We start from the raw sequence: 17,315 nt of genomic DNA, 5'->3' as shown, positions 1-17,315 counted from the left end.
AGCATACAGCAGTGACGAGAGTAAAGGGTTTAAATTTTGTTCTTTGTATGAAGGTTTTGACTGCAGAGAAAAGGGATGCTATTTTAATTGCTTGTCATAGGATATTGAAGTTGGAAGGACCCAAAAAGATTCTCCTATTTAGCACCCACTTCTTCTCTAAACCTTGGACTCTGTGAGCTTAAGAGACGTATCTTTGCCAGATCACGCATCTAACCAGGGATAAAATGAAGACAGCCACCCACATTCTATGTCTCCTGCCTTGCAAGAGGGTAAAAGCAGATACACACGATGACAGCAATGGTAAAAAATGATGATAACAATAAGGATGAAACACACATACCTTGTCAAAGCAGACCAGGTTTAACTGTCCACACACATTGATCCTCTGGGGGCTGATGCAGAAGATGCCGCTCTTCTTCAGCCTCCTCTGGGCATAGATAATGCCTGTGGTCAGAGCGGCAGGCAGAGCAGGAGGAACCGCAATTGTGATGACGTCAAGGGCTTTCCTCATCACCTCCTCTGGAGGTTCCTGGACGACAGTCACTCTTTAATTATTACAGACAAATCACTGACGAACAGCATATGATTCTTTGCTTTTTTATTTTTTTTGAGATGGAGTTTCACTCTTGTCACCCAGGCTGGAGTGCAGTGATGTGATCTCGGCTCATTGCAACCTCCACCCCCCGGGTTCAAGCGATTTTTCTGCCTCAGCCTCCCAAGTAGCTGGGATTACAGGCACCCGCCACCATGCCTGGCTAATTTTTGTAGTTTTAGTAGAGATGGGGTTTCACCATGTTGACCTCAGGTGATCCACCCGCCTTGGCCTCCCGAAGTGCAGGATTACAGGCGTGAGCCACTGTGCCCAGCCTTCCTTCTTTTTGTTTACTTCTTTAGGTCAAATTTCAAGAAATGATATCAGTGGGTTAAAGGCATGACCATGTTTATAGCTCTATCTTTCGCCAAATAGCAATTAAAAAAAAATGTGATTTATATTGTTACCAGCAAAGAATAATGTACTAGTCTGCCATGACCTCACGAAAACTGGGTGTCTGATTTTATTTAAAATCCCTCGTTCGATAGCTATAAAAATGCTACTTTATTGAAAATATATTCTCAGATTGAAAAGGAAAAATAGTATAAAGTGTGAGGAAAAGAGAAATACATTGATATACCAATCAATAAATAGTTTTATCCGACTATCCCATGAAGTCTGTCTGTTATTATGGACTTAGTGATCAGTTGCTGATTGGGATCTGGAAGTCCACACACAGGTTTCAGGGCTTGGCTTTGTTTCCCAGGTTTGTAAACCACATCCTAGATTAAAGCCAACATGTACAGTATGAAATATATATAGATGAGTATGTACACATTTAATAAAAGAGCAAAGACAGCTTACCCCACTGAGCACATAGACACACAGAGTATAGATCATCCCAACGGTGGCTGTTCCTACAAGGCACAGGAGGAACCTGATGGCATCCCTGTACAACTTAAAATTCATTGGCTTGGGGTAGAGAATGGATCTCACAAGGTCTCCCTTTGCAGTGTTGAATCCTGGAACAACAAACGCACACCGCACACTCTCAGGAGACCAACAGTATGGTCTCCTGTTAGTGCTCTTCCAAACCTCAACACCGCTTTTGTTTCTCTCTACTGATATTTGAACAGTGTTTAAGCTCAAAGGCAATTGAAAGATAGCTAGAAAAATCCATAAATGCTAGAACGGAAATCTCTATCTCAGAGCCCGGTACTCTCTCTGGCCTTCCTTTCCTCTACTTCCAATTTCAATGCATCCCGGAGATAGGAAAGCCCCGTACTGGGTGCACAGCACAGCTTTGCCAAATAGAATTTTATTTTAAGAAAATGACTCAAACGTGTGCATGCACGTGCATATCACTTGAATTAAAATTAAGTGGTCCAGTAAATACTGATGGACTCACTTTTCTAATACTTTGCAATGTTACATTTGCAGTTTCTAGCCCACCCTAGAAAGAACTTGGGATTCAGGATTAGAAGACCTGGGTTCTAGGTGCAGCTTCGTCAACTGCTGGCCATGGTATTTTAAAAAGTTCATTGAATTGTGTGGCCTCAGCCTATTCACAGGCATAGTAGAAGCAGTAAGCATCTCTGCTCTGCTTGTTTGATGTGGTGGAAAGAGTTTATATACTGCAAAGCACATAAACAATAATTAGTGTTATCAGTACTATCATTTTTACTAACAGGCATATGCCATAGTTCAATTGGTATTTAAAACATATGGATTTATATATATTTGGTGTGTTTTGTACCTATAGGTAAGACTTCTCCTTATCTATGGGTACAAAAAAAAAATGGAAAAAATGAGTAAGGCCTGCTATTTGATAGTACAAAGGGTGACTATAGTCAATAATAACTTAGTTGTATATTTTTAAATAACTTAACAAGTGTAATTGGATTGTTTGTAACTCAAACGACAAATGCTTGAGGGAAGAGATGCCCCATTCTCCGTGATGTGCTTATTTCACATTGCAGGCCTCTGTCAAAACAGCCCAGGTATCCCATAAGTATATATACAGCTGCTATATACCCACAAAAATTAAAAATTAAAAAAACCATGATTGTAAAGAAAAAACAGCTTCTCTTCACCTAATAAATTTAAGGCACTAGACAAACTGAGCAAAAATATATCATTAAAAATAAGAAAAAGGAGGTGATGCTAACCGGTCTGCAGTACCACTGCTCTCACGGTCCCAGAGCAAGCTGCCTTGGCCTGGATAACCTCTGTTCCACAGAAGAGGACATGCCGTTTGTAATCCGCTTCACTCTGTGTTTTCCAGGGCACAGAGCTATCCATCTTGGGTAACGGAGTTTTGGTGACTGGGATACTTTCTCCTACAGAAAACAAGCATGTTGTTTTGTGAGGCAGGATGACTTCCCTCATTTAAATCATGCCTGCACCCACTCATCATACAACAGACTTTTTTTTGTGTGCCTACCATGTGGCAGAGACAACCCTAGGTATTGGGGATACAAGCATAAACATAGTCTTTATTTCTAAGAGGTCTGTAGTTCAGAATAGGAGACAGATAAGTAAACAAATAAGTATAATACAGTATTATAAATACTATAGGTATTGTAAATCAAGCACAGATGTCAAGATAGCTGGAAATAACTATTTAGGGAACCTCAAGCTGTGCAGTCAAGAATATGGAGTGTAGAGTATAAAGGGCCATGAGAGCTATCTAGGAGTCAAAGCATGGAGAACTCTAAGTGTCCACAGATATGTCTAAAGGCACTGGTGGGCTGGGCACAGTGGCTCATGCCTATAACCCCAGTACTTTGGGAGGCCGAGGTAGGCAGATCACCTGAGGTCGGGAGTTCGAAACCAGCCTGACCAACATGGAGAAACCCCATTTTTTGTAAAAATACAAAAAATCAGTCAGGTGTGGTGGCTCATGCCTGTGATCCCAGCTACTCAGGAGGCTGAGACAGGAGAATCGCTTGAACCTGGGAGGCAGAGGCTGCAGGGAGCCAAGACTGTGCCACTGCACTCCAGCCTGGGCAACAAGAGTGAAACTCCATCTCAAAAATAAATAAATAAATAATAAAAATAAAATAAAGCCACTGGTGACTGAAGGAGGATGTGGAGAGATTTAACCACTTTAATCAGGAGAGTAACATCATATTTATGTATAAGAGAGAGCACTCTGTCCATAGCACAGGGAATGAATCAAAGTCTGGTGAGGTTGGAGGCTGGGTATCCAATTGGGAAATAATCACAGGAATCCCAGTGGCAAGGGATGAGGTCTGAACTATGACAGCCGGCAGTGGGAATAGAAAGGAAGCACTGCATTCGGGAAACAAGGAAGTGGCCGGATACAGTGGCTCACGCCTTTAATCCTAGCACTTTGGGAGGCAGTGACAGGCAGATCACTTGAGCCAGGAGTTCAAGACCAGCCTGGGCAACATGGTACAACCCTGTCTTTTCTAAAAATACAAAATTAGCTGAGCGTGGTGGTGCATGCCTATAATCCCAGCTACTCTGGAGGCTGAAGCACGAGAATCACTTGAGCCCGGCAGGCGGAGGTGGAAGTGAGCGGGCATCACACCACTGCACGGCAGCCTGGAAAACAGAGTGACACTCTGTCTCAAAAAAGGAAAGAAACAAGGAAGTAAGGAGCTACAAAACTTGAGAAAATGTATTGGCAGGTCATAGAGACAGAGAAATTTGCACTGCTTTTCTAGTTCCCGACCTGGGAGAATAAGCAGAGGCTCAACATTATTCCTCAACATAGGGATTCTAGGGGGAGGGAAAGAATTGTCTTTTGGCCACTGTAAGTTGCAGTTGCCTTGTAGAATGACCATGTTGAGATGCCTTGTAGGCAGTTTGAGATTTATTTGGATTTGAAGCTCAGAGGAGAGGCCTGGACTAGAGATATTTAGCCAGAACTCATCAGGTTTTAGATGATAATTAAAGTCATAGAAGCAGACAAGTTTACTTAGAGACCAAGTATACAGTGAGAAGAGGAAAGGCCAAGGATGCAGCCATGAGCAGCACCAATAATCCAGGAGATGGAGGAAGAGGAGCAGCAGAAGAAACTGAATGGGTATAGTCAGTGGTAGAAGAATTTGGAGAGAGAGAATTATCTTAGAAAGTTATAGGGAAGAGAGTTTTCAGAAAGAGAGCTGGTCAGAATAGTCAAATGGAACAGAGAGGACAATAAGTTGAGAAATTTAAAGAATCAGGCTGGGCACAGTGGCTCATGCCTGTAATCCGAGCACTTTTGGAGGCAGATCACTTGAGGTCAGGAGTTCCAGACCAGCCTGGCCAACATCGTAAAACGCCGCCTCTACTAAAAATACAAAAATTAGCCAGGTATGGTGGTGCACGTCTGTAATTCCAGCTACTTGATGGAGGCTGAGATGAGAGGATCGCTTGAACCCGGGAGGCAGAGACTGCAGTGAGCCAAGATCAAGCCACTGTACTCCAATCTGGGCAACAGAGTGAGTGAGACTCTGTCTCAAAAAGAAAGAAATTTAAAGAGTCCACTGGACTTGGCAATTGGGACTTTAGCAACTTTTACCAGTGCAGTGGGAGAGGCCTATTGCAGAGGCTTGAAGTGCTAATACAAGGTAATGAATGAAGCCGTGAAATAACTGTAGGTCTGTTCTGAGGAACAAGTTTCTAAAGTCTTCTACTGGTCTCTGCAGAGTGGTCAATAGAAAGTCAGAGTTGCATTACAGTATATTAAGGCTACTTTCGTTAGGAAAATGGTAGTTGGCACTGCAGAGTCCCAGCATTACAGGATTTTTAGGAATCTATGGATTTTTGAGGGAAAAGAACCTGCCTTGCCATGATCTGTGACACATTTATTCTTTGTCAGCTAACATAGGAGGGTGTGTACACTTGTCTCCATTACCTGTCTTTCTGGGCTGCCTGGGAGAAATGGATTTGATCTGAACTTGAATGGGAACCATGATACACCCATGAGAGTGCGTTCACAGCCTCCATGTAGTCACAGCCTCTCATTTCATCTCCGAGAAACACTCTATGATTCTTCTTTATCTTATAGAAGTATCAGCTGAACATCTCATCATTATGCTATGTCAGTGAGAAATCAAGGCAGTGTAATCTTAAGCAAGTCACCTCTCTGGACCTCAGTTGCCGTGCCTGTGATGTGAGATAACCTCACAGGTCCCACCCAGCTCCAGTATGCCATTTGTAAACGAACTACAGTGAGTCCGAAACACCCAGTGTGTATTTTGGAAGCAGCAGGTTTTTCCAAATGCTGCCTCATGAATTTCTTAACATTTTCAAGCCAGGCCAGGAAGAATTTGAATGACCCCTGTGGGTTTCAGGATGTCGCTGATGATTTTCAAACCCTCCAAGTTTATTTAAAAACATGTTTTATTTAAAATAAATAAACATAAAAGTCACAGACAATTCTGAAAGATCTAATGATCTCTACAATCTTTTTTTTTTTTTGAGACGGAGTCTCGCTCTGTCGCCCAGACTGGAGTGCAGTGGCGCGATCTCGGCTCACTGCAAGCTCCGCCTCCCGGGTTCACGCCATTCTCCTGCCTCAGCCTCCGGAGTAGCTGGGACTACAGGCGCCCACAACCGCGCCCGGCTAGTTTCTTTTTGTATTTTTAGTAGAGACGGGGTTTCACCGTGTTAGCCAGGATGGTCTCGATCTCCTGACCTCGTGATCCGCCCGCCTCGGCCTCCCAAAGTGCTGGGATTACAGGCTTGAGCCACCGCGCCCGGCCGATCTCTACAATCTTTTAAGGTAAATGAGAGGGTTATAATAATCTTTTGTTCAAAATACTAAACACTAAAAAACTTGTTATTGTATCAAACTTAACACATAGAAAGAGCTTTAATTTGAACCCACAGATCCATTCACAGCAGGACTGAGTAAGATTTGTGGAAACAGGAAGGTCCTATAGCAGACAATGCTTTACAGCCAGCCGTTGTCATTCAGGGAGAGGAGGAGTAGGGACCACAGTGGCGAGGAGCGTGGGCCAGGCCACGGAGGTTGCCAGCTGTGGAGATAGAACTGTACCTGTCAGCATGCCTTCATCCACCACACAGCTGCCTTCAATCAGAACGGCATCACATGGCATTAGCACTTTGTTCCCTGTCAAAATTAATAAATCTCCAGGCACCAGGACGTGTGATTCCAGCTCTTGAACTCCAGCTGAAAGTGGGAGGAGACAGAGTTGAGTCAGGTTATTTTCCCACAAAAACATAATCCAACATCTGCTTAACTTGGATATCAATGAAAAAGCAACCACGGCATTTTTTTTTTTTTTGGAGAAAGGAGAACATTCCTCAACATTGATTCAAACTTTGAAAACAAAAAGAAAAGAATGTAACAAAATAGCTACATAAAATAAAAATCTTTGTGTGGCAAAATAATAAGAAAAAACTAATGACAAATTCAGAAACAAATTTGAAACTTACATTACAGATAAAAGGTTAATATTCCCAGCTGAGCACAGTGGCTCATGCCTGCAATCCCAGCACTTTTGGAGCCTAATGCGGCAGAATCATTCGAGCTTAGGTGTTTGAGACCAACCTGGACAACACAGCAGGAGCCCCATCTTCACCAAAAAATAAAAAATAAAACAATTAGCCAGGCATGGTGACACACACCTGTACTCCCAGCTACTTGGGAGGCTTGAGGTGGGAAGACTACTTAAATTTGAGCTCAGGAGGTTGACACTGTAGTGGGTGATGATCGTGCCACTGCACTCCAGCCTGGGTGATAGGGCAAGACCCTGCCTCAAAAAAAAAAAAAAAATCCTAATAATGAGTTCCTTTTAAAAAGAGATCTCCAGCAAATAACTGTATAGCAAAATTGCTAGATATTATCACTTCATACACACACACATACACGTGGTGTGTTAAGTGTCTGCAAAGCTGTTCATTCTTACCCATGATAAGAGAAATGAAAGTCCTTCCCTCCTTCCTCATTGCCTGCCTGCCTTCCTTTACTTCTTTTCTTCCTTATTCAGTCTTAAAGCTATTAGGGCTGGTGTAAGATAGGCATCCCTGCACGGGGCTGGGTGGGGTGGGCTGGCAGCCTGCTCTGGGGTATTGGAGCCTAAGCAGGACGGAAGGGTGTTTCCATGACCTGGTACAGGGTGTCAGAGCTTGAGCAGGGACAGAAGGGCCCCCATGGTGGCAGTGGCCTGCTGTGGGATGTTGGGACCCAAGCAAGGTGAAAAGGGCGTCTACATAGGAGTGGGATGAGGGGCAGTGGGAGCATCAGTGGTGATGAAAGATTGGTTGCATCCAGGCAGAAATGGTACAATAAGTACAGTAGTCTCCCTTGATCTCCAGTTGCACTTTCCATGGTTTCAGTTACCTACAGTCAACTGCAGTCAGAAAATATTAAGTGGACAATCCCAGAAATAAACAATGTATAAGTTTTCCAACTGTGCACCATTCTGAGTAGAGTAATTAAATCTAGTGCTATGCGCTCCATCCCACCCGGAACAGAATCCATGCTATATACACTCCCTGCTTGTCAGTCACCTGACTATTACATTGCCTGTTGCAGTATCCCTGTGCTCATTTCAGGTTACCCTTATTTTACTACTTGTGCCCCAAAGCACAAGAGTAGTAATGCTCTCAATTCAGTTATGCCAAAGAGAAGCAGTAAAGTGCTTTCTTTAAGTGAAAAGGTGAACGTTCTTAACTTAAAGAAAACAAAACTGTATGCTGAGGTTGCTAAGATCTACAGTAAGAATGAATCAACTATCTGTGAAGTTGTGAAGAAGGAAAAAGAAATTTGTGCTAGTTGTGCATCGCACCTCAAACTGCAAACATTACAACCACAGTGTGAAGTGCTTAGATAAAATGGTAAAGGCATTAAATGTGTGGGTGGAAGACATGAACAGAAATGTGTTCCAAATGACAGTGATCAGACTCAGTACTACCCATGGTTTCAGGCATCCACCTAGGGTCGTGGAATGTATCCCCTGCAGATAAGAGGGGACTCCTGTAGATATAATGAGGTTAACTAGCCAGGTTTCTCACTGAAGAAAGGAAGTTACAAATAGAGAAAGAGATACAACTACAATAGACCCTGTGGTAGTAGAATCCAATGAAAAATATCAATATACTAGATAGACAGAAATAATATAGATGTAAATATATGTGATTATAAGAATATATAAATATGTTTGCTAGTCTTTTTGTTTATACACCAACAGTAATGAGCACACCCAGTGCCCAGATTTTGGCTTCTAAATTCCCTTTCTCACAATAAAAAGGCTTCCTTAGAGAAACGACTGAGTACAGGCTGGGCCAAGAAAAGTATAATGTAAGCTAGAACATCTTGTTGTGCCATTAAGTAAAGAAATGCTCAAAGAATGATGGGGACATATCACAAAACTATCAAAGCCAACTTTAAAGGGGTCTCACTGCCTAAATCTGTAACAATTTGAACATCAAAGTAAATAACGATAAGAAAGAACCATAACCATCAAATAAAATAGGGATTTATGAGTTCATAATGACTTAAGTAAATGAATAAATAAATAAGGAGAAGAGACAGATTTTCCTTGCAGCAAAATGGCAATTAATTAATGTAGAAGGAGAGATAACATTAGAAAAATCATCATTTGGCAACTATCAAGGTAATAATTAATTTGGCCAAGAAACACCAATGTATACTAAAACTAGAGGGTGAAAAATTGATGAAGATGGTTTATTTATATCATCTCAAAGTATCTCTCAACAAAATAACCATTAATTACAAAAAGGAAAAGAATAAATATGCAATGGAGAAACCTGGCAGACACCATTTAATTAAGTAATATAAGTTAGCATCACCAGTAATAGGACAAATTGAAATTATGCACCATCTGAGAGGAAGCAGTGAAAACACAGCATCATGTCTGTGATATTCCAGCCAAAAATGCATACCCTGAATTTAACTATGAGGAAACATCAGCAAATGCAAACTGAAGGACATTCTATAAAATAACCAGAGTCAGAAGAGTCAAAGTCACAGAATTCAACTAAAAATTGAAGATTAAAGAGACATAGCAAACAACAGCATTGTGTAATCCTGTATCTCTTTTCTATTAGAACATTATTGAGACGATTGGCAAAACATGAACAAGGTCTGACCATTAGTTGGGAGAAATGTGTCAATATTAATTTCCTGGTTGCACTGTCCTTCATGTAGGAAAATGTCTTCGTCTTTAAGAAATGCACAGTAGACCCCATCTATCCAAAAAAAAATAGCCAGGCATGGTGGCGCACACTGGAAGCTGAGGCGGGAGGATTACTTGAGCCCAGGAGATCGAGGCTGTAATGAGCTATGATTGCACCATTGTACTCAAGCTGGGCAACAGAGCAAGTCCTGCCTCAAAAAAAAAAAATGAATAAATAAAATAAAATAAAGAAAGAAAAAAAGAGAGAGAGAAAAGGAACACACACAAAAGGATGTGCAGGTGATGACCACGGAGCTACATGTCGGCAACTTATTCTCAAATAGTTCTAGAAAAGAAGTTATTTAAACTATTCTACAACTTTTTTGTAAGTTTTAAATTACTTTCTAAAAAAGAGAGTGAGACATATATATGAGATAACATTGCTCACCTTATGATTAGAAAAATGTGCAAAATTTCCAGCACATTCTATTGGCAAGGCTGGTAGGAATCAGTCACTGACACATTTCTGGTGCAAATGCAAACTGGCACAATCTCTACGGAGAGAAACTTTGGCAACATTTTTCTAGCAAAAGTACATATGCACTTATTTCCTAACCTAGCAATTTTACTTCTCAGAATCCGTGCCGAAGATATACTGGCGAAAATATGAAAAGACATATGTACAAAGCTTTTTATTACAGCACTATTTGTAGTAGTAAAAAACTGAGAAAATTTTTTTCAATAGAGGATTGACTGAATAAACAATGGTTCCTCCACACAAGAGAGTACCATGCAGCTGAAATAATGAATGAAGAATATCTATATATACTAAATGGTCCCTGAGAAACATAGTTACGTAGGTAAAATATACACAGTAGGAAATACAGTTAAATATGTTTGATATATCTCTATTCATCTAGAAGACAGCAGTATAAATATATAACCTGTTTTGTATATGTAATACAAAACTATGAATATTATATATAATCTGTTTATATTTTTAAATGTAAGAATAAATAAAAACCAAAATGATGATTCTAGAGAGAATGAAGACATAAGTCAGAAAGGAGAGGGATAGGAACCAGATTCCCTGGAATATCTTCTGTCCTATGGATTTGACTCTCAAACCATGTAGATATTTTCTATATCTATACAAAATAATACAAATAAAAATATGAAAAGCTAACACTAAAATCTAAAGCAAAAAGAGCGAAATAAACCTATCAAGTTGCTGGCATAACCAACAGAAAACTATTTTGAGTGACTTTAATGAACAATGTATAATGTGGCTGTACATTTCTAACAAGATGTCACAAATGGGAAAACAAAAATTCTAAAAACATCTTAAACTGTTTTTAGGAATTATATCAATGCTGAGTGCATTGGTTTGTCACTCTAAGGTTATTATATACAATGGGATAAAGCAAAAGAGTAATCTCTTCCTGTTTTTGAGAATCAGAACTTTGGGCATAGAGATAAGAGAAACACAAGTACAATGAATAAAGTAAAGTAAAAAGCCCATAGTTCTAAACTTGAATTGGAAATTATAAGGTCAGTATGACTATGAATTCTAAACTTGAATTGGAAATTATAAGGTCAGTATGACTATGAATTCTAAACTTGAATTGGAAGTTATGAGGTCAGTATGACCTCATAATGCATTTTATCTTAAAAAACTATTTCCTAAGTATGTTTTCTAAAAAGACCTAGAAACAATGACTAACGCCATTAAAATGAGTACTTGTAACATTCTCATTGAGGCTTATAGTACCATATCTGGTACTGCTACTTCACTGTCCATTTTTACGTATGGAGATGGCTTCTTTCTTTAAACCTCATAAGCCGAACTCTGCTAGCTTCAGACTTTTCTTCTGTAGTTTTCTTACCTCTCTCAGCCTTCATAGAATTAAAGAGTTAAGGCCTGACTCTGGATTAGGCTTTGTCTTACAGAAGTGTGACTGGTTTGAGCTTCTGCTCAGACCACTACAACTTCCTCCACATCAGCAGTAAGGCTGCTTCGCTTTTGATCATTTGTGTGTTCACTTTTGGAGGAGTGCTTCTCATCTCCTTCAACAACTCTTCCTTTGCATTCACAAAGGAAACTGGTGCAAGAGTCGCAGCTTTCAGTGCATCTCGGCTTTCAACATGTCTTCCGCACAAAGCTTAATCATTTCTAACTTTATTTGAAAATCAGAAACACGTAACTCTTCCTTTAGCTAGAACACTTTTTAGAAACCAGCGTAGGGTTATTTATCGATCTAATTTTAATACTGTTGGGTCTCGGGGAGCAGGGACGCCCGAGGAAAGAGAGAGAGAGATGGGAATGGCCAGTTGGGGAACATCTAACACTGATTAAGTTTGCTATCTTACATGAGCATGGTTCATAGTGCCCCAAAGCACTTAGCATAGTAATATCAAATATCACTGACCACAGACTGCCATAACAGATATAATCACAACGAAAAAGTCTGAAGCATTTCCAGAGTTACCAACACATGACACAGAGATACGAAGACAGCACATGCTTTTAGAAAAACGGCACGGATAGACTTGCTCAATGCAGGATTGTCAGAAATCTTCAGCTGGAAACAAAAAATGCAGTATCTTTGAAGCACAATCAAGCAAGGGGCAATAAAACAAAAGTGCTTGTATATGTATCATAAGTATATCTACACACGTACTTGACTCTATTGAGGAAATCTGAACATTGCCTGTCTAACTATTTTCAAATTATGAGGTTTTAAAAGATGTGATAAAGGAATTAAAAAGACTCTTTATATTTTAGAGCTATATGCTGAAATATTTTCAAATAAAATATAGTATCTGGGATAGTTCCAAAATAATGTAGGGTGGAGAGTTAATAGAACAGATGAAAAAGAGATTCAATAGGTTGATAATTATTTAATCTGTGTGACAGGTACATGAGGTTTTATTATAGTATTCTCTCTACTGTTATATATGTTCAAAGTGTTTTATCATAAAAAGTATGGACAAAAAAATGACCAATTATATTTTTAAAAGGTAAAAATTCACTTCCAGCCAAAAGAGAATAAAAAGGACAAGAATTATCTTCCCACTGGAAACAACTGTATAAAAGATATGAAAAAATGGGTTTTAGACACTGAACATCAAACAATGAAAGAGATGGGAAACAAATAAAGGTGTTCTACATTTGCCACGCTTACTGTCTTTAAAGAGTTTCCAAGCCACTAGGCAGAGAAGGAAAACCAGACCAAGTCCAGATGACTACTGAGTTCAGAACACAAAGATGAGCATCAATAGAGATCTTGGCAGCTTGAGTTCATAGCTGGGGAGGTAACTGTTCAGGGGAGAGCCAAAAAGATCTGCAGAGGGTCTCTCCTTAATGTGAAGCAAACTACTGATCAGCACATTTACATGATGGAACTACTAGCAAATGAACAACTGAACATTTACATTTTAAAATATCATTTACAATAGCATCAAAAATATGAATTACTTAAAAATAAATCTGAGAAAAAGTGTGTAAGACCCATACACTGAAAACTGCAAAACACTGCCAAAGAAATCAAAGACCTAAACAAAGGAAGCAGTGTTATATTCATAGAGCAAAAGATTGAAACATGTTACTATGTCAATTTTCCATAAATGTATCTATAGGTTCAGCACAATCCCAATAAAAATCCCAGCATTTTTTATGCCTACATCAAAAAGTCTGATAGAGCACAAATAGACAATCTAAGGTCACACCTCAAGGAACTAGAGAAACAAGAATAAACCAAACCCAAACCCAGCAGAAGAAAATAAATAACCAAGATCAGAGCAGAACTGAATGAAACTGAAACAAAACAAAACAAAAAAAGCCCACAAAAGATAAATAAAACAAAAAGCTGGTTCTTTGAAAAGATAAATAAAATTGATGGACCATTAGTGAGATTAACCAAGAAAAGAAGAGAGAAGATCCAAATAAGCTCAATAAGAAACAAAATGGGAGATATTACAGCTGATACCACAGAAACACAAAAGATCATTCAAGGATGCTATGAGCACCTTTATGCGAATAAACTAGAAAATCTAGAGGAGATGGATAAATTCCTGTAATTATACAACCCTCCTAGGTTAAACCAGGAAAAAATATAAACTGTGAACAGACCTATAACAAGCAGCAAGATTAAAGTGGTAATTAAAAAGTTACCAAGAAAAAAAAAGTCCAGGACCAGACAGATTCACAGGTGAATTCTATCAGACAGTCAAAGAAAAATTGGTATCAAACTTGTTGACACTATTCCACAGGAGAGAGAAAGAGGAAATCCTCCCTAAATCATTTTTTGAAGCCAGTATCACCCTAATACCAAAACCAGGGAAGAACATAACGAAAAAAGAAAACTACAGACCAATGTCCCTGATGAACATAGATGCAAAACTGCTCAAGAAAATACTAACTAACTGAATCCAGCAGCATATCAAAAAGATAATCCACCATGATCAAGTGGGTTTCATACCAAGAATGCAGGGATGATTTAACATCCACAAGTCAATGAATGTGATGCACCACATAAAGAAAATTTAAAACAAAATCACATGATCATCTCAACAGCCGCAGAAAAAGCATTTAACAAAATCCAGCATCCCTTTATTATTAAAACCCACAGCAAAATTGGCATAGAAGGGACATGCCTTAAGGTAATAAAAGCCATCTATGACAAATCCACAGCTAACATTATACTGAATGGGGAAAAGTTGAAAGCATTTCCCCTGAGAACTGGAACAAGACAAGGATGCCCACATTCACCACTTCTATCCAACATAATATTGGAAGTTCTAGCCAGAAAAATCAGACAAGAGAAGGAAATAAAGGGCATCCAAATCAGTAAAGAGGAAGTCAACCAGTCACTGTTCACCGATGATATGATAGTATACCAAGAAAACTCTAAAGGCTCATCCAAAAAGCTCCTAGAACTGGTTAATGAATTCAGCAAAGTTTCAGGAAACAAAATTAATGTATACAAATCGGTAGTTCTGCTATACATCAACAGTGACCAAGCTAAGAATCAAGTCAAGAATGTAACTCCTTTTATAATAGCTGCAAAATACGATAAAATACTTAGAAATATGCCTAAACAAAGAGGTGAAAGATCTCTGTAAGGAAAACTACAAAACTCTGCTGAAAGAAATTATAAATGATACAAACAAATGGAAATATGTCCCATGCTCATGGATGGGTAGAATCAATATTGTAAAAATGACCATACTGCTAAAATCAATCTACAAATTCAATGCAATTTCCATGAAAATACCACTATCATTCTTCACAGAATTAGAAAAAATAATCCTAAAATTCATATGGAACCAAAAAAGAATCTGCATAGCCAAAGCAAGATGAAACAAAAAGAACAAACCTGGAGGCATCACACTACCCAACTTCAAATGATAGTGTAAGGCCACAGTCACCAAAACAGCATGGTACTAGTATAAAAATAGGGATATAGACCAATGAAACACAATAGAGAACTTAGAAATAAAGCCAAATACTTACAGCCAACTGATCTTTGACAAAGAGAACAAAAACAACAAGTGGGAAAAGGTCACCCTAGTCAACAAATGGTGCTGGGATAATTGGCAAGCCACATGTAGAGAATGAAACTGAATCCTCTTCTCTCACCTTATACAAAAACCAACTCAAGACGGATCAAAGGCTTAAATCTAAGACTTGAAACCATAAAAATCCTAGAAGATAACATTGGAAAAACTCTTCTAGACATTGGCTTAGCCAAAGGCTTCATAACAAGAACCCAAAAGCAAACACACACACACACACAAAAAGATAAATACATGGTACTTAATTACTTAATTAAACTGAAAAGCTTCTGCACAGCAAAAGAAATAACCAGCAGAATAAACAGAACATCCACATAGTGGGAGAAAATCTTTGCAATCTATACTTCTGTTGAAGGACTAATACCCAGAATCTACAAGGAACTCAAATCAGCAAGAAAAAAACAAACAATGCCATCAAAAATTGGGCTAAGAACATGAATAGACAATTCTTGAAAGAAGATATAAAGATGACCAAGAAACATATGAAAAAGTGCTCAACATCAGTAATGATCAGGGAAATGCAAATCAAAACCACAATGCGATATCACCTTACTCCTGCAAGAATGGCCATAATCAAAAAATCAAAAATTAACAGATGTTCACAAGGATGTGGTGAAAAGGGAACACTCTTACACTGCTGGTGGCAATGTAAACTGGTAAAACCACTATGGAAAACAGTACGGAGATTCCTTCAAGAACTAAAAGTAGATCTACCCTTTGATCCAGCAATTCCACTCCTGAGTATCTACCCAGAGGAAAAGAAGTCATTATATGAAAAAAGATACTTGCATGTGCATGTCTAAAGCAGCACAATTTGTAACTGCAAAAATATGGAACAAGCCCAAATGGCCATCAATCTATGAGTGGATAAAGAAAATGTGGCATGTATATAACATGGAATAGCATACAGACATAAAAAATGAAATAATGGCATTTGCAGCAACCTGAATGAAATTGGAGACTGTTATTCTAAGTGAGGTAACTCAGAAATTGAAAACTAAACATCATATGTTCTCACGCATAAGTGGGAGCTAAGCTATGAGGATGCAAAGGCATAAGAATGACACAATGCACTTTGGGGGTTCAGGGCAAAGAGTGGGAGGGGAATGAAGGATAAGAGTACACACTGGGTACAGTGTACACTGCTTAGGTGATGGGTGCACCATAATTTCAGAAATCACCACTAAAGAACTTATTCATATACCAAAATAAATAAAAATAAATAAATAAATAAATTTTAACCAGGAAAACATTATACTCCCCTTAAAAATATTTTATTTCCTTTAATTGGTTGGTTACATCACTAGAGTATATTTTGAACTTTATATTCTACATATGTATATACTATAAACAAGCCTGAACTAGATACCAAAAAGAGTTACTAACACAAAAATACATACATATTTCCACAATTTAGAATATACTTACCAGTTTCAGTAATTGCATAACCTGTATCACTGCACTTAAGGCTGAACACTGGTAACCCAGCCAGATACACAGCATTTTTGTGTTTTTCAGAATGTATTACAAATTATTATTTTTTTAAAAAAAGAGCTACATTTTAAGTGTGTGCAGATGTGAATTTTGGCTTACAGAACTGTTTTTAATATTCATCTATGGTATTTTCTTGGCAAAGAAAATCAACATTTGTTCCCACTGCATGACTTTAATAGACAGATCAGTAGACATCCTAGGAATACTCTAAGGAAGCAACCCTAGGTTATGGAAAATATCTCATCAAACATTGACATCTTTGAATTTTATTTGTGACAATTGTTTATGTTATTGTACATTTCATATTAGTACTTAATAGGAATTCTAACAGATTTTTAAATGAGCTTCTAAAGATTTACAAACTGAAGTCTGTATTTCTATAAATTATTGTAATTCTAAAGAAATCCCAGCATTTTTTAAAGAAATTGACAGGTTGAGTTCAAAAGTCATATGGAAACCCGAAGGGCTCAATAGTGTCAAAATAACTCTAAAAAAGAAGAGCAAGGCTGTAGGACTAACATTACCCTATTTCAAGACTTATTAACTTATTAAGACCTATTAAAGCAACATTGTATGGTATTGATATAAAAACG

The 17,315-nt window shown here is 38.5% G+C and overlaps 1 protein-coding gene across 2 annotated transcripts in view; it reads right to left on the bottom strand.

Annotated features, from left to right (window-relative positions):
- ATP13A4 (ATPase 13A4) overlaps window positions 1-17,315 on the bottom strand; it is a 159,523-nt gene that overhangs the window by 67,950 nt on the left and 74,258 nt on the right. For both annotated transcript variants that reach the window (XM_015132515.3, XM_077991164.1), the window contains 4 exons: window positions 6,546-6,680; window positions 2,701-2,871; window positions 1,397-1,554; window positions 341-529 (listed from right to left, as the gene is read on the bottom strand). In XM_015132515.3, coding sequence (XP_014988001.3) covers window positions 341-529; window positions 1,397-1,554; window positions 2,701-2,871; window positions 6,546-6,680 — 653 coding nt within the window. The remainder of the gene's footprint in view (window positions 1-340; window positions 530-1,396; window positions 1,555-2,700; window positions 2,872-6,545; window positions 6,681-17,315) is intronic.

This window comes from Macaca mulatta, chromosome 2, assembly GCF_049350105.2.
Source record: "Macaca mulatta isolate MMU2019108-1 chromosome 2, T2T-MMU8v2.0, whole genome shotgun sequence".
NCBI classification, from domain to species: domain Eukaryota; kingdom Metazoa; phylum Chordata; class Mammalia; order Primates; family Cercopithecidae; genus Macaca; species Macaca mulatta.
The sequence above is the reverse complement of the archived record's forward strand: the minus strand, read 5'-3'. Positions and strand labels throughout refer to the sequence as shown.